The sequence below is a fragment of the Suncus etruscus genome, chromosome 9, assembly GCF_024139225.1.
Source record: "Suncus etruscus isolate mSunEtr1 chromosome 9, mSunEtr1.pri.cur, whole genome shotgun sequence".
Taxonomy (NCBI): Eukaryota; Metazoa; Chordata; class Mammalia; order Eulipotyphla; family Soricidae; genus Suncus; species Suncus etruscus.
The window spans coordinates 77,479,097-77,497,639 of record NC_064856.1 but is presented as its reverse complement, the minus strand read 5'-3'; the positions used below and the strand labels follow the sequence as shown (position 1 = coordinate 77,497,639).

General features: G+C 37.1%; 1 protein-coding gene across 1 annotated transcript; it reads left to right on the top strand.

The window, feature by feature from the left end:
• The first annotated feature begins 1,698 nt into the window (after nucleotides 1-1,698).
• BDNF (brain derived neurotrophic factor) lies at nucleotides 1,699-16,537 on the top strand. Its single transcript, XM_049781125.1, is given in 3 exon segments — nucleotides 1,699-1,807; nucleotides 1,810-1,919; nucleotides 15,408-16,537. Coding segments are annotated over 3 exon segments (984 nt in total). The 3' UTR covers nucleotides 16,173-16,537.
• Nucleotides 16,538-18,543: the final 2,006 nt, after the last annotated feature.

Below are 18,543 nucleotides of genomic sequence, written 5' to 3'. Positions count from 1 at the left end.
GAAAGTTAGATTGAAGTACCAAGAAGAAAGATTTTATGTTATAAATCCTTTTGGGTAGGAGGAATGTCATCCAGCTGTGCTGTGGCCCTGAACTCAGAAATGTAAGCTTGGAAGACCCTATATAGTGCCAGTGAAGGAATCTAGGTTGGCTACATGTTAGGCAAGTTCCCTCCCCACTGTACTATCACTTCAGCCCATGACAATATTTTTTTAAAGACAGTTTGGCTCTTAGATCTTGATTGACACTATTCTTAACTCAAATGGAACTATAACTGGGGAATTTAGCAGTTGTGAGTACTGATTGCTGTTCTATTTCAGTGCCCAAGAAGTCTGTTTATTATTATTATTATTATTATTATTATTATTATTATTATTATTATTATTATTATTATTATTATTGTTTTGTTTTGGGTGGAAAGCACACACAGTGATTCTCCAGTTTCACCACTGGCTCTTGCACTCAGGGATCACTCCTGGCAGGCTCAGGTGACCATATGAGATGCCAGAATTTGAAGCCTGGTTGGTTGCATGTAACGCAAAACCCCTACCCACCGAACAATCATTCAGGCCCCGCAAGGAGATCCTTTGGGGGGAGAAATATTATGATATTTCTAACAGACTACCTTCATGCATAATTTTGACATGATGCCTTTAAGAGACAAACTCAATATGGGAAAGAAGGTGGGAAAAAAGAAACATTAGGGTTCTGTTTAGTCTCTGTGAAATTGTACTCTAAATAAATTGTTTATAATGATGATCATATGGATATATGCTTATAGAAAGTTTTTAATGGTACATAGAATCTAAAGGATATCTCTGCCAAGTAGACATTTGTCAAAATCCCACATTCACCCCAAGGGGGGGGGAGAAAGAGGGAGAAGAAGGGGTCAGCGAGAGAGGAGAGAGAGAGAGAAGCCTGCCCTGGTTTAAATTTCATTTCTACAAATGCTGAGCGTATGATTGTAGGCAATTTATAGTACCTATCTAAAATTCAAACTTCTCAACTGTAAACTATGGATGATTAGATGATCTGCCTCACAGCTAATAAATGTAAGCTATGATCTTTAATCATTCTTAATAGAAGGAGAAACATTATTACTTATTTCCCAGTTGCCAAGAGCACCTTCCCCAAACTGCCCCCATCTCTACCAACATCAAATACTGGATTTACTTATAGCTACTATGTAGAAACATGGCCCCTAGCTTATTAGAGTAAATATTTTGGTGATAAGTTTGCATATCTTCTTCCATGATTTATAATTTAGTATAAAGGGATGGAGTCCCACAGATGTTCTCACAGTTCTGATACTCCTGGAAGCAGAAAATTAAATGTTTCCATATAGGTATATCTTAGTGGTTTAAGTGTTGAAGATGTTTTCTGCTCAACCATACAGACCATTTGTCATCTGAAATGTCACAATTTTCCTTGTAATTTATAGTAGTTTTGGAAAACGGCCAGTTTTGAATGGGGTCCACATGGCTAATTATGCCTAGGGCCCAGAATCTGGTTTAATTTGTATTATTCAGATATGCAGTGAATACCTAGAAGACCTGGATACTAGAATAGGGCAGGGAGCACATTATATTGTTTTCCCTCCTGTATTAATCTATAGGTAATGAGCACTTTCCTATGCTTTGCAGTAAGCAATTAAAAGAAATTATAGAGTTGGATGCAAAAATAACCCGAAGGGAAACTGGATGTGTGGAGTCACCAGTTCTTTCCATGTGTGCAGAACGTTAATCTGCATTAGCGCTCAGAACACTGAGTTGCTACAGAAAGGGTTGCATGTCTATACATGTTCTGGCATCCACCTCACGCTTCAGTACGGTATGACTGTGCATCCCAGAAGGGCTGTGTTGTGTGTGTTTGTGCTTCAGTGGACTCCAACAACCTGATTCCTGAAAATGGTCTCATAAAGGTAAGCAGCTGAGAGCTAATCAAATTTCCTAGCTCATTTTGTCTTCCTTAGGTTTTCATATAGTAGTTTTAAAGAGAATGCTGTTTTATTTTTTTCAAAAGGTAGCTTATCTTTCCAATTTCTTCACCCACCCATTTTCCTCTTTTATAAAACATAGCACTCTGTGTTCACTATAGCAGCATTTCTCAGTCAGGAACCTAATGCCCTACTGGGGAATACCAAGGAGGCCACAGGTGAAAGTGGAGTAAATGGGAAGCCACAGCATAAAACAAGGAGGTCAGAGAAAGGAAAGTAGGCAAGGGGGGCCATGGGTGAAAAAAGATGATAAACCTGCTCTAGAGGATGGGGGTCTAATCAAGAGTGTCCCCTTCAATAGGTATAATTTTTTTTCTGCCATTCTTGCTTTTGCCATTCTGATTTTAATGACATTAAAACATTCCAATTTGAACCTAAGATGAATATAATTATGCACAGATATTCTTTCTATAATGGAAATTGCCCAGATAACTAATTAACCACAGGAATATGTTGGCCATGGAAAATTTCAGACGTACCACCTGTGGAAAAATTGAGAAGGGCATGCCTTTACCACAACTCTGGGGTCCATTAAAGGTGTTTGTGTGGCGATGGTGTCTAGTGGGTGTTGGCTCACAGCTGTCAGATTTCCCGTCACACCTCATGGCAAGAACTCAAGAGTGTCCAGGAACTCCCTAAAAGCAATGATGAATTAAAGTAGCTCACTCTGAAAAAGAAAACATGACTGCTCTTAATATTCTGAGTTTTGTTTTCTGTTTTTGTTGTTTTTGATTGTTTTTAAATTTGTTTTGGCACGTTCCCAAGTTCTGCTTCATACAAGCTTCTTTTCATCAATGGGGGAGTCCCTTCATCTTTTGTTCCGAGGGACAAAGAGTGAATCATTCTGCATGATGTAGAACATGCTTGTTCTTGGAACCAAGCACTTGGAGCAGAGTACTCTGTCACCTTTCATAATATCCCCTGGTAGTAGTAGTAGTAGGTGTGCCGTGCTTATAATTTGGAGGAGACCTTCCCTTTGGTGTGTTGACATTTGTACAATGTGGTGTTCAAGGAAGAACCTAATAATACTTGGGATACTGCCTGGGAAAATAGAGTTTTGTGTCATCTCAGCCCCACCCATTTGCAACTAACTTAGCTGCAATGCTCTCATGGTTCCCTATGCCAGTCGTTTGCCTTGATCCTGGTGAACTGGGTGACTTCACAGGAATTTAGAAAGGTATTGTCTTTGCAATGCTTTATAAAGAACTGGGCTGGTTTCCATTTCCATTTGTGACACTCTCTCTATCACATCAAGTCCCTGACAATTTTATTTATTTAAAAAAATTATGCTTTCCTATGGGCATTTAACATGTGGTAGAACTATATTCCTTTCTTTAATTGAAGTTCAGTTTATTCATGCAAAGGTTTTTTTGTTTGTTTGTTTTTAATTAATATCTTTATTTAAATACCTTGATTACAAATATGATTGTAGTTGGGTTTCAGTCATGTAAAGAATACCCCCCTTCACCAGTGCAACATTCCCACCACCAATGTCCCAAGGGTCTATATTCCTAAGGTATAAATGATCCCTCATTTCTTTTAAATGTCCTCATGTAAAGTAAGTGATCCTAACTGAGAAACTGGGCTACCTGCTAGGTAACTCATCGAATATATAAGTTTGAGAACAATTTTTTCTTCTTTATGGGGGTATAAAGTTTCCCCAGTGGTTGCTATGGAGGCCTCCTAACCTTTACATCAATTCTTGACCAATCTCAACCTGCAATAGAAATGTCTAATGGACATGGTGCTTCTCATACCCTGTGGTGGCAGGGAAAGCATCCAGGCTTACCCCAGAGATAGTAGAGGTCAGGGACAATTGGGGCCCTTAATTGAACCCAGATTGGCCACTGAAAGGCTTAAGAAGATATTTTGATGCTTGATATTTAGATGTTAAGGTTTTGCTGCTTTAATTTGAGTTTTTAAGAAATTTGACAGCAATTGATAAGAGATAGCTGGATCTTCTAGTTCTTTTAATTATTATTACTGAATACTCATCTGTGTTCAGGACTTTCTCCTGGCTAGTCATTCAGGAATCAATGGCTCTACTCTGGAGGCTATCTGAGCTACCAAGGAAAGAACCTTGGTCAGCCACATGCATGGTAAATGCCATCCTAATTGTACTCTCTCTCGAATTCGGATCTTCTAGTTTTAAATAAATGATAGAAATTAAGAAATTCTTTGAGATCAGAGATAAAGTGGGGAAAGCAGTTACTTGCATACAGCCAACCTCCTCTATTTTCTATGCCATACTGCATAGGGTCCCCGTTCTCCCAATCACTCCCAGAATAATGCCCGAGTACAGATCAGAGCTAAAAGTAAGCCCAGGACACAGCCAGGTATTCCCCTTCCTCATAAAAAATCTCCACTAAAAAGGTGAGTAGGTAAGTCAATTATCTTCTTTCCTCTATCTCTCCTTCACTGTTTCAGGGGAAAGAGCTAACTCACAAAGATCAAAACAATATTATCTAGTTATAATATTATATTATAATTTATTAATTTAATTAATTTATTTTTATATTTTATTTTTGTATATTTTAATATATTTATATTTATTTATTCCAGGTGCCTAGAAGTCTACCACCTACCACATTCACTAGCCATATTTCTAATATGATTCTGAGTGACTAGAGGATGTGTTGGGCTGTGTATAAGATCAAAGAAATTAGTTATGCTTATACTTTCATATACCTTTGAGATAAAAAAAATGATTGCATGCCAGTCCAGATTTAGATTATCAGGCTTATTCAACCAGAAAGATTCTTATCCAGCCAATCATATTTTTGTCTCTTATACTTTATCATATAAACACAATAGTGGAAAAGCCAGTTGACATCAAGAGAACCCAGATTTTATTTAATACCTCTACAAAAACAAGCATTTTTTCATACATGATAAATGTCCAAATAAAACAAGCTTAATCAAGGAAGAAAAAAGACAGGAAAACCAGTGGTATGCTTAGAATATTCACAACAATGATGTGCTCTTTAACTCTTGTTTTCTTAAGTAGCTTCCTTCCACTTTGTCATTTGTTCAATTTTTTTTTTCAAAAGTACAGGATGTGGTTGAAATGCTGATTCTAAGCTTCTAGAAGATGCTAATACTGCTGATCTATGGATCACACTTTAAAAATAAAAGATAATTTAATTTTAACTTATTAAAGTTTATTTCATTATATATTTCCTAAAAAATATTTTAGGCCTAATACATTTATCTTTTGTTATAGGATACTTGCTAACAAATTTGAGATGCTTCATTACTTGATTTCTAAATCTAACATGCAGAGACTAGGAAGATAGAATAGCATATGTCCAACCTCAGGCCCAATCCTCAGCATCACATAACTTCACCAGTGTTCAGGAAGTTCTGAACACTACAAGGTGTTTCTGTTACTACAGGGCCTGAGTGTCCCTGGGAGTCCTGAAAGACTTCCCTAAGGTAAAATAAATTTAACACTCAAAATATCATCTAAAGTTTGGGACATAGGGTTGCACAAATTGAATTTATACATGAACTTTTTTATCAATTCCAATTTCAATTCTTAAATGCCTGTGATCACAAAGATATTTGTACCTCCCTGCTCAATATTTCCATAGTCATTGACTCTTAACAGGAACACTGTCCCCATGACTTTACAGTAGTTGTAAAGATCAACATCTGTCATTAAGCATGATTATTTTTTTATAATTTGCTGGCCTTTCTTTACCAAGTGGGTCTCACTTAACTTAATGGAGCCAAGTGTTGTATTTTTTTTTAATATTAAAAAATACACCAAAAAATTTTTAAAAAATGGGGGCCGAAGAGATAGCATGGAGGTAGGGCGTTATCTCTCATGCAGAAGGACAGTGGTTCAAATCCCGGCATCCCATATTGTCCCTAGAGCCTGCCAGGAGCAATTTCTGAGCATGGAACCAGGAGTGACCCCTGAGCGCTGCTGGGTGTGACCCCCAAAAAATAAAAAAAACATACATAGTGACATTGAATCTGGGGCATTCCTACCACCAATGTTGTCCTCCCTCCTCACCTGTTCCCACCATGCATCCCATATCCCCCTCCTTTGCCCCCCCCAAACTGCTAGTATAAGTGGTCTAGCTTGTTGTAGATTGGGTATGTATATTTTTTTTAATTCTTCATTGGTTTCACTGGTTCTGGGAATTGAATCCAGTGCTTCACACATGTAAGGCAAGTAAGTGCTTTAATACATATCCTACCTAGATAATATCTTCTTAATTAACATTCCTGTCTGCATGTGTGAAATTTGATAAAAAGTGGATTGTTTTTCCTGAAAAAACATTTAGAATAGTTGATTATAACAAATTCCACCTGAAATTCTGAAAAAAGAATCCTATTTTAAAGGTGAGGCCTCTTAATTGAGTATTAACTGCCATTTAGACCTTGTTGTCTAAAATATAGTAATAGCTTTCAAATAAATAGACTTGAGTATTCAGAGAATGTTCCCCAGACATACAATCAATTAATCTTTGATAAATGGACAATAAATGCAAAATGGAGCAAGGAAAGCCTCTTCACAAGTAGTGTTGGGACAACTGGTCAGCCGCATGCAAAATAGTGCCTCTAACACCATGCACAAAGGTCAAATCCAATGAATTAAAGCCTTGATATCAGACCTGAAACCTTAAAAGCATTTTTAAACTGCATACTCATTTAACATGAAAGTAACATGTCTGCTTGATGCTAAACCAATTATACAGACTATAGGTACATGTGTTTGGACAGTGTTATTCTGGGAAGATGAAAAAAGGAGGACTTAGCATCAATTGTCAATTCTAGAGAGACCTGGCTCTCAGTTTCATCCTTGATTACAGTAGATTAGGCTTCCTATGACAACTATAGATGCAGGAAGATCAGGTGTCGTGTGCGCTCTGATCCTCATGTCAGACATTTTCTTTCTTTATTCCAAAAATAGTCTCAATTCACAACCCACTTTAAGCTTTTCTGTTCATCTCATTGCACCTCCCTAAATTCTATACTAATATTCCTAACACAAGGAAAACACTCATTCAGTGTGTGAGGAATCCTAGTTTGTGCAAGGTACTATATAAATTATAAGTTGGGATGAATATTCAATCCGTACTTTAATGGAAAATAGACTCTTACTCTTGGGTAAGGTCTCCAACCAATTGAAAAATCCTTCCATTCCAGGAACTGGATGAGGTATATAGAGATGAACAGAGTTAATAGAGAATCAGAGTTTATAATGGTTTCTATCAAAGATATATGTACGTTAATCTATCAAGTGAGGTTTCAAGGGTATATGTTTTTACCCATTAAAACGCTGTGAATTTTGTGAAGGTTTTGTGAATATAGAATTCTGGGTTTGAACTAAGAAAATTCATTTCCCTGGCACTTTTAGAGAGGCTGATAATGACACTTAAGACTTACCTCTGGAATATTAGAGAATCAGAGAGTCCTTTGGAAAGATGGAGTATATTTTGTAGATGTGTAATTGAATATTCTTTGACATCAACTATATTACACTTGAAAGCTAGAGGATTTATTTATTTATTTATTTGTTTATTTATTTTAGTTTTGGGGTCACACCTGGTGTCGCTCAGGGGTTACTCCTGGCTCTATGCTCAGAAATCGCTTCTGGCAGGCTCAAGGGACCATATGGGATGCTGGGTTTGAACCACCATCCTTCTACATGCAAGGCAAATGCCTTACTTCCATGCTATCTCTCCGGCCCCCGAAAGCTACAGTTTTAAAGGCACTCTCTTAAAGTGTTGGAATATCTGTATTATCCAAATTCATCTATTAACATTTTTTAGTTATGGTTTTGGGCCACACCTGGTAGTGCTCAGGGCTTTCTATAGGGGGTGCCAGGGATCAAACCCAGGTCAGAAGTATACAAAGCAAGTACCCTATCCACTAATATGTTTATTAGCTTCTATTGAATGGTCATTCAAGTAAGAAGGTGGGCATCTGTAATGCTCATTAATTCAATTTTCCCACTTAATTTATGGATTTCACCTATCATTAGATAAGTTTTTGCTGTTTCAGTCTTCTTGGCTAAGCAGTATGTACTTCATAGAGAAATAATGCAACAATAATCTGGAGGGGGTAGCAGAAACTAGTTCCTTTATCTTAAGGCCTAGTTTTCCTTTGGAATCTGAGGTACTGACCTTGTTTTATCAAGGGAACCACAGCAAGAGGATGAGTTGATTAAAAACTCTGGTCCTCTTTCCTCCTGTGTGAAATGGGGATAATTATAGTTACCTATATCTCTAGAGTCCTATGAGTCTTAATTACTTAATATTTGCAAAGTGTTTGGAGATCTTTGAATTAAAAGTGCTGAATGGTGGAATCTAAGTTCAGTGTAATTATAATTGAAATGAGAGTTTATATTTATGCCTCTTCTTTCTCTCCTATCCTGTCCTTTTGGCCAACTCAGATATTACTGATGTGGTATTCTTCAGCTCTGCTAAACTCTATTTCTTTTTTTTTAATTCTCTTCAGCCTCAAAATAAGTTGATTAATTAAGTGATATGCCCACACCCTTAACCCAGGCTCGTACATAAGTAGCTGTTTAAGTATTTTGGAAGCTTACTCAGAATAAAATCAGTGAATTAATTTGTCTCCCTGTATATCATTCTTTCAGAAATTTCTACATCTGATGATAAACAGAGCTTCTAAAGCAGCTTCCCTTCTTCAGCCAACACACTCAGAAACTGTCATTGACTTTTCTGTGCTTGAAAGAAAGCAGGGTCTAACTCTTTAGCATATCCTAGGAAACTTTAACAATCATTGCTCTGAGGCAGGCCAATAGCACAGTAGGTAGGACATTTGCCTTGCATGTGGTCTATCAGGGTTCAATCTCCAGCATTTCATATGGTTCCTCCTGAGCCTGCCAGGAGTGATTCCTGAGTATAGAGCCAGGAGTAACTCTTGAGCACCATTGAATGTGGTCCCCAAACAAAAAACAAACAATAACAAGAAAAGAACACAAAAATAATCATTTGGCCTTGTTATCTATTTTTCCTATTTTAGAACTCCTCCTCAGAAATTAACTGTGCCTTCCCATCTTTGTGCTTTTTACCAAGCTTCCATCCATCCACTGGAGTTTCTTCTGATTATATATAAATCCTGCATTTCTTGGCAGTTTTCTTTTGCAGTCTTCACAAACTGTTCTTCATTATCAAATTGAAAGTAACCTCTTTCTGTTCATTGAATTTTATTCATATTTTGTCTATAATTTCTACCCTTATATTTCAGTTACTATTTAGTACACCCTCCTAGCATTAAGTAGATTCTCTGTCTGATGAATGAATAGGTGAGGGTAAGACTATAATAAAATCATGAAAGAATCCAAATTAAAGATTTTTACAAGGTTTCATTGAGGTTATCACAATAAATTTGCATTGTGAACATTAGGTAAATATTAATTGGCAATTCATTCTGTATTATCATTGTCCATAATGTTTATAGGAATTAGATGAATAGTCATCTTTAAACTATGTATTTTACAGCCAGGAATGTGGCTCAGTGGTAAACCCTATCCTTGCAAGTATGAGACCCTTGGGTCAATTCCCATACTACTTTAAAAAAATATAACCTGTTTTCCCCCCATTAAATTGTTTTTTATTAATATACAAACAAAACCCAAAGTCACTAAGAACATTCAATTATTTTGTTGTTTGCATTTATTTATTTATTTGGTTTGGAGGCCACACCTGGGATCACTCCTGGCAGTGTGAAAGACAATCTGAGATGCAGAGGATCAAATCTGGTCAGTTGTGTGAAAGAAAGTGTCCAGCTGGCTGTACTCTCTCTCCAGTCCTAATTTTTTTCTTTTGTATATCTAAATTGTTTTTATTATTTGGTGCCCTTTCTTAGCTTAGATTATGAACACATGGCTCTAATATGCCTGAGATTTTGCACTGCTTTCTTTTAGAAGAATATTGCATTGTCTGCAATTCCATTCACTGAAATTGACCTTAAAGTTGGAAGAGTTTTAGGAGTGATGATTCATCTAACCCTTTTAGTACTAAGTACTACCCTAATGATGCTACTTTTGGGGGATGGCAGGGACCATACTCAGTGGTGCTCAGGGCTTATTCCTTGCTCCCTGCTCAGGGATCACTTCTGATAGGCTCGGGAATCCTATGGAATATCAGTAATTGAACCTGGGTTTGGCCTCATGCACAGAAAATGCCCTATTTACTGTACTACAACTTCAATCCCAAATGATGCTATTTTTAGAAACTTGGGTTCCAGGATGCACAGGAATACAGAAAAATAATGTCTACATTCTATAAGCTCCTTCTTTGGACACTTTCCTAGCATAGTCTCTACTTTCTGTAATTGCTCTAAAACTAGCTGCATGTTGTGGTCCAGAGTAATAGTAGGGTACTTGCATTGTGCAAGGTCAACCTGGGTTCAATCCCTGGCATCTCATAGGTCCCTTACTCTGAGCCTTCCAGGAGTGATCTTTGAGTGCAGATCCAGGAGCAAGTCCTGAGCATTTCTGAGTATAACCCAAAAGCCAAAACAAATAATAGAATAAAATTAAACTAACAGCCTGTCCTAAGCATAAGACTTGCACAAGAAGGCAGGTAGCCTATTAGTCTTGTTGTATATGATATGCTAACTTTTCTGAACTGTAATTGCCTCCTCTGTGTAATTGGGATAATAATACCTGTCCTACCTCCATCAAATTATATGATACTTGTGTGTGTTCTATAGCCTGTTCTAGTCATTACTTTGGCATCAGAGTAATATCTGTTCATCAGGATAGACTTTTAGGATTTGTGATTCATGATGAAATAGTTTTCTTTTACTTTGATTTTCTTTAGCCCTATTATTTCATCTTTGCAAAATAGTACTACAAACATCTTTTTTGTACTTATTGATGTGATTGATTTAAGCCTCAGAGTAGAACTGCACAGCAATAGTAAGTATGTCTGCTTATTATATGCAAATGGGCATCTAGACTAATATTTTACTTATCAGATACCTCAGAGCCTTTATACCTTTTATGGAATGCCCAAAATTTACATAATAATTGTCATGGAAATTATTATCTATTATTTCTTTATACAGTATGTAAAATTATTAATTTGCATAGGTTAATTAGAAAAGAAAGTCAAAAAGTTAGAAATTTTAAACTTTTGCTGTTAAGATTATCATAGACTACTTTTAAACCTTTTATTGATCTGTTGGAAGCAGAACTCCATAGAAAATAGTAGACTATTAATCTGTTGTAATATTCTTTTTTAATTATTCAAATAAATTGTTGCTGTACAAAACATCTCAAGAGATTTTTTATGGCTGATGATTTCCATCCATAAAATCCCTTAGAACTTATAATTTGAGTTTAGCACAGTTTGAACTTGCTAGAGTAGTTCTAGTGAATTCACTGGTACTTTTCATATAGAAAGACCTCTATAAAAATTATGTCTGAAATCTCTTTTCTTGTGGTTTAATAAATTCTTGAAATTACTAAGTTTTGACTGAATACTCTTATATTATTTTTTAAACATTATGGGGATCAGCCATGGTTTATTCTTGGAGAGAACTTACCATCCCACTGAGAACTGACCATTGCCTGAAGATGAAGTTACAATTAGCAAATGAGTACAGAATGTAGTCTTTTTTGTTTTTTGTTTTTTTGGGCCACACCCATTTGATGCTCAGGGGTTACTCCTGGCTAAGTGCTCAGAAATCACCCCTGGCTTGGGGGGACCATGTGGGACGCCGGGGGATCGAACTGTGGTCGCGATCTTTACTTGGCTAGTGCTTGCAAGGCAGACACCTTACCTCTAGTGCCACCTCGCCAGCCCCCAGAATGTAGTCTTAAAGAAAATGTAATGTGAAATTTTAGAGGAGTGCAGTAAGTGCTGGAACTTTAAGAGATAGTAGCATGTAGGATTTGGTGCTAGAACTGGATTACTAAAGACATATTTAAAGAGAAAGGACTTTGCCTCAGACTGGGGAAGTTATATGTAGCCAATAAATGAATGTGTGTGAACCTTCACAGATTCTGGCATGATCGGAGCAGATGTGAAGAAACATTTTCTAATGTGAGAAAGTTAGTTCAGAAAAGTGAGAGTGAGTTATGGTGGATGTTTAATACTGAGTAAAAGAGATTGGATTTGATCTTGTGTTACAAATCAGATATTGTTAGATTTTGTAGAAGAAAATGAGGTGAAAATGGTGGACTTTCAGCATAATTATTAGAATAGATGGAGCAGAGAGCATGTCAGACTCATCCGGAGAACATTGTGTAACCAGAAAATCAGGTGTTGAGGGGTAAGCCAGAATTAGAGATGGGGAAAAAGAGATGAATAAACACTTTGAAGGAAATCTGGTAGGACTTTCTCATTGACTGGAGTTGAAGGCAACCCGAGAAACATATTGTCAAACTTCATTCCTAGATTTTCAGCTTGCAGTCTGGATTGCCTCAAATTTTGAAATAAATGTCAGAGAAAAGTTGAGAATTAATATTTTTATTAGAAAGTATATAAGTTTAGTGCTGAATGCACTGACTTCAAGACCTTGTAAGCGGTAAAGCAATTAGGTTTACAGAATATATTCAGGGTTTGACTTTATCACCAGAATAAAGCTTGGAAATATTTATTCAGCTCTCATTTATTTCTCTGAAATATTCACTTGTAGACCTGCTGGAGAAAATATGAAAAATAAAATACCCCTAACCAAAATAGTATTAATACGGAGATAAGTGAAACCCAATGAAAGGTAACTTTTATGCCAAGTATAGAAAAAGGAACCTTTAAAACCTCATTACTGCTGTAATGATTAATAGAGCACCTTTTGATCTTTCCAGTTTTATAATTTAAAGTTTCAGGGAAATTTTGTACATACATTTTAAAATTTATTTCATTGGGGCTGGAGAGATAGCGTGAAGGTAAGGCATTTGACTTACATACAGAAGGATGGTGGTTCGAATCCCAGCATCCCATATGGTCCCCCGAGCCTACCAGGGGTGATTTCTGAACATAGAACCAGGAGTAACTCCTGAGTGCTGCTGGGTGTGACCCAAAAACAAAAAAAAATTATTTCATTGACTCTAAGATGCTCTTTTCTCATATTTTTACTACTTCTGAAAGTAAGTTGTGTCTTACCATTGATAGCATCTACTTGTTGATTATACAACAACCATGGCAGAATTGTCATTGACTTTATTTTGCTTAATTGATCAGAGATGTGACTCCATGATCATGTGATCCTTGTGTGCCTGAGACCTAGGTTAGAGACCTGACATTGCCTCAGAATAAATCATTAGAATCAAAGTGTTTTGCTTAACTTTACTTTTGTAGAGGGAAAAAATGTTTTTTTAATTTAAAAATTTAAAATAACTATTTTCAACATACAAAAGTGTTAATAGTTGGTTTTGCTGCATTTTTATCATTGTTGATCACAGCAAATCTTTACCAGTGTGCTAAAGATGGCTGGGGTAAATATATCAAATTTGCCATCTTTCTTAGCCCTACATTTGAAGTGGTTTTATTTTGGACTAGAAACATTAGGAGAAAGGATTTTCATTCAGTGGAGTTAAGTAAATACTGCCAGCCAGGAATAGAAACCTCTTTGGTGGATCCCTGTTTTTGATGGTGCAGAAACCAGAATATTCATAAAGTTTGAATCCTGGCAGAACAAATATCTGCATTTTGTTAAAATTATGGCACTCTTCCTAATTTCAGATGGTGTGCCCTCCAAGCAGTGAGAATGAATCAATCAACAAATCAAGGATATTTGGTCTGTTAGTGACAGAAAATGATGTGATCTCTTTTAAAAAGTAGAAAAGAGAGCATTTGATTCTCAGTACCAGTTTCCTGTCATTTTTCAGTCTGACCTATTGATTTGAAGGTAGGCCACTTCTGTAGTGATCCTTCATGAATAGAAATAGTCTCTTGCCTATTCACTTGGCATACTACAACAACTTTGGCAAATATCTGTCTTTTTTATGTTCATGCTTCAAAAGTGAAAAAGAAGGAATAAAGCTTGATTGTCAGGGCTGGGGGCTAGTTCTTGTTCTCAGGGACACAGTACTTCAGGTAAGTTCTCTAGAGTTCTTCACCATCCAAAGATAACCTTGGGTTGGTCTCTAGGTACGTTTTCATTTTACTTGTTCAACATTCTAATTGGCTTCCCAGAACATATTTGTGGAACCAAATTTAGAGTTTAGCAACCCTCTGGCAAACAGGAAAAGATTAATTTTGTAGTTTTCTGTCAGGGGACTTCCCAGGAAACTTCAAAAGCATGCAAAATGCTACTCAGCTTTTTAAAGCTATGATAAATTCAAAGCTCACCTCACCCAGGACCATATTTCCAATAAAAAGTGAAGCTGAGATTTCTTAGATAGATGTGTAGTTGAACTGGAAAAGACACCGAGGGAACAGGGGAGAATTAGTTTGAGATAAACCTGGATCCACATATGGGAGACATTTTACATCAACTTTAGTGCCTTTTTAATGTTTTAATGCTGACTGTTCCACTTCTCCCTTAAGCAGACACATTGTTTTCATGATATCAGCCTCAGGCATAGACACTTCATTAAAATCAACGTGTATAAAATGATTTCTGTTTGGAAATAAGCAAAACATGTTCAGTTATGACCACCCAGGTATCGTAGAAAGAACATCAGTCCGGGAATTGGGAGCCTAGAGTTGTAATATAAACTTTGTTCATGAAAGTCCAGTGGTCTTTGGTTTCCCTATCTACAAGACAGGATGGCTTGAGAAAAATCATCTTTCTTTTTTCCCCTTAATAGATTATTTCTGTGGAAGACCAAAACAATGATGTCAAATCTCCTTCTACCTCCCTGACTGTTTCACTGTGCTATTCCAACCCAGATAACACATTGCTAAGGAGGCACATTCAGGCCCCTCAGGCCACTATTGTTCCTGACACACATTCCTACAATAGGACCACATTGCTAAGTTGAAAAAAAATTACTATTACATTTTGCAGTTGTTGCTTAGTAACATATCTGATTTTGTGTTTCATGTGACAGCCTGAGCAGAGATCATTAAAAATTAAACTTACAAAGCTGCTAAAGTGGGAGGCAGAATGCAAGCTCGAAGCCACATTTTTTTCACGTACTTAGAAGACATCTAATCTTGGGTTTATATGCTAGATCTAGGGGGCTTTAGGGGGAAGCCCTGCATGTCTCTGGTTTATATTAAACAGTATATAGCAGACTACTGACATTAATTTGTGTCTGGTGCAGCTGGAGTTTATCACCAGTATATATATATACATATATATATATATATATATATATATATATATATATATATATATATATATATATATATATAAAAACCTTGACCCTTCAGGATGGCCTGGAATTACAATCAGGTGGGTTGCACTATTTCATTATGATAAAAAAAGCCCTAACCGGTCCTATGTCCTGTGTGTGCTTTCTCCCTACAGTTCCACCAGGTGAGAAGAGTGATGACCATCCTTTTCCTTACTATGGTTATTTCATACTTTGGTTGCATGAAAGCTGCCCCCATGAAAGAAGCAAACATCCGAGGACAAGGCAGCTTGGCCTACCCAGGAGTGCGGACCCATGGGACTCTGGAGAGCGTGAATGGGCCCAAGGCAGGTTCACGAGGCCTGACATCATTGGCTGACACTTTTGAACACGTGATCGAAGAGCTGTTGGATGAGGACCAGAAAGCTCGGCCCCATGAAGAAAACAATAAGGACGCGGACTTGTACACTTCCCGAGTGATGCTCAGTAGTCAAGTGCCTTTGGAGCCTCCTCTTCTCTTTCTGCTGGAGGAATACAAAAATTACCTGGATGCTGCGAACATGTCGATGAGGGTCCGGCGCCACTCTGACCCTGCCCGCCGTGGGGAGCTGAGCGTGTGTGACAGCATCAGCGAGTGGGTGACAGCAGCAGATAAAAAGACTGCAGTGGACATGTCAGGCGGGACAGTCACTGTCCTTGAAAAAGTTCCTGTATCAAAAGGCCAACTGAAGCAGTACTTCTATGAAACCAAATGCAATCCCATGGGTTACACAAAGGAGGGCTGCAGGGGCATAGACAAGAGGCATTGGAATTCCCAGTGCCGAACTACCCAGTCGTATGTGCGGGCCCTTACCATGGATAGCAAAAAGAGAATTGGCTGGCGATTCATAAGGATAGACACTTCCTGTGTATGTACATTGACCATTAAAAGGGGAAGATAGTGGATTTATGTTGTATAGATTATATTGAGACAAAAATTATCTATTTGTATATATACATAACAGGGTAAATTATTCAGTTAAGAAAAGATAATTTTATGAACTGCATGTATAAATGAAGTTTATACAGTACAGTGGTTCTACAATCTATTTATTGGACATATCCATGACCAGAAGGGAAACAGTCATTTTGCGCACAACTTAAAAAAAAAAACAACAAAAAGTCTGCATTACATTCCTCAATAATGTTGTGGTTTGTTGCCGTTGCCAAGAATTGAAAACGTAAAAAGTTTAAAAATAATAATAAATTGCATGCTGCTTTAATTGTGAATTGATAATAAACTGTCCTCTTTCAGAAAACAGATAAAAAAAATCAAAAATTTGAACCAAAACATTCCGTTTACATTTTAGACAGTAAGTATCTTCGTTCTTGTTAGTACTATATCTGTTTTACTGCTTTTAACTTCTGATAGCGTTGGAATTAAAACAATGTCAAGGTGCTGTTGTCATCGCTTTACTGGCTTAGGGGATGGGGATGGGAGGGGTATATTTTTGTTTGTTTTGTGGTTTTTTTTGTTTGTTTTGTTTTGTTTTGTTTTGTTTTAGTTCCCACAGGGAGTAGGGCTGGGGAAAGAATTCCTACAGTATATATTCTGGTTTATAAAAGATTTATTTGTATGTTGTAAAGATGTTTGCAGTATCAATCAGAGGACTGAAAAAAATGAATAAAAATTAAGGCAACCGAACCCAGTTCTCACTCCACTTCCCATGATGCACCTCCTAGCTCCCACTCACATGTTGAACCTGGGTGGGGGGAAGCCTTATTCTTTATTTTGGAAAGACGTCATATACATAGAGCACATTCTTTCCCCCCCTCACCCTTTGGTTCCCTCTTTGTTTGTTTTCTCATGGAAAAAAAAGTCAGTTACACATTCTGAAATATTTTACAATAGCTATGAACAAGTAAATTTTGTCATGTGGTGACACTCATCTAAGCATGGAGAAAAATAAATTGATTTGATTTAAACTTTTAGAGGAGAAAAAGAATAAACTCAAGATTCTTTTTTTATGTCAGGGGCATTTGGGTAAATTATATGGCTTTAAAAAAATTATGGGTATATTATTATATGGCTTTAAAAAAAGAAAAGGTCTTGCAAGCAAAAGGCAACATTTTGGAGGACCCAGAAACACCTAGATCAGAATAGGAGTCCACATTGCCAGTGAAATGAGACTGAACAGCTCTATGGAGGCTGTGTGGAACTGATAAATCATTTCCGGGCAGTTCAAGAGGAATTTTTGAGAGGCCATCCTGAGGTCTAAAGTTGGGGTGGGGAATGATACTTGATACATTCCAAAAAGGAGGCCTCTGAAGGGCCCTTCAGAGGTAGCCCTGGAATTACACCTGTCACATTGCTTGGACCTCATGCTTTAAGTGCCTACATTATCTAACTGTGCTAAGAGGTTCTCGCTGGAGGACCACACTCAAGCCGAATTACACCCTCCACCCTTGTATAATTCTGCATAAAGCTGAACTAGCCTTGAGCTGGGCAGGTTCAGAACCAAATGTGACATTGTGATCACAAGATCCATGTAATAAGATATAAGAGGTTTGCTACATGAACACTTTTTGCTTTGAAATTAGACTTGAGGAAACCAGGGTTTTTTCCTATGAGATCTGTTGGCGAGAGGGAAAAAGAACAGGAAAAGGCCCCAAACTCAGCTGATGAAGGCTACCGACAGGAAGAAGTCTTATCTAAAGATAAGACTTGGGGAAGGTGTCTGTGCATCCAGGACACCCAAGGCTTGAAGGTGCCTTGTTCAGTAGTGAAGTCCAGAACAGAATTGACCAAGTTGTAGTCTTCAGTAAAGGCAATAAAAACCTCCTGCCCATCCTGTTTATTCATGGAGCAGGTTTTTGCCTCACCTCTGCATCTTCATTCGAAGTAAAGTTGGAAGTTTGGAACAATGATCCTAAGGGAAACAAAAGACCTTATGAAAAGTTATGCTACCCATTCAGCACACTGTGAAAATAGAATGGGTGTCCAGGTGTATCAAAAAGACTCAAGAAATTGTTCTGTTTGAGTGTTGAGAGAGGAATGAGCAAAAGGATGATCTAGGGAAAGAAGATACCATCAGCAAATACTTTCTATTTGTTTAGTCTTTATTTAGAACAAATCTGTCATAATACCATCTGAATACCTATCCTTAAGAGAAAGAAGATTTTATTTAGTGTAGGTTTTTTTTTTTTTTTTGTGCTGTTTGAAAAAATACTCATTGTAATTATTTTCAACATATAAAAATACCTGGAATATCTGCGGTATGTCAAGCTTTTGCAGCCTTCTTTCAAGGGTCAAAAATTAAAAAGAAAAAGGTG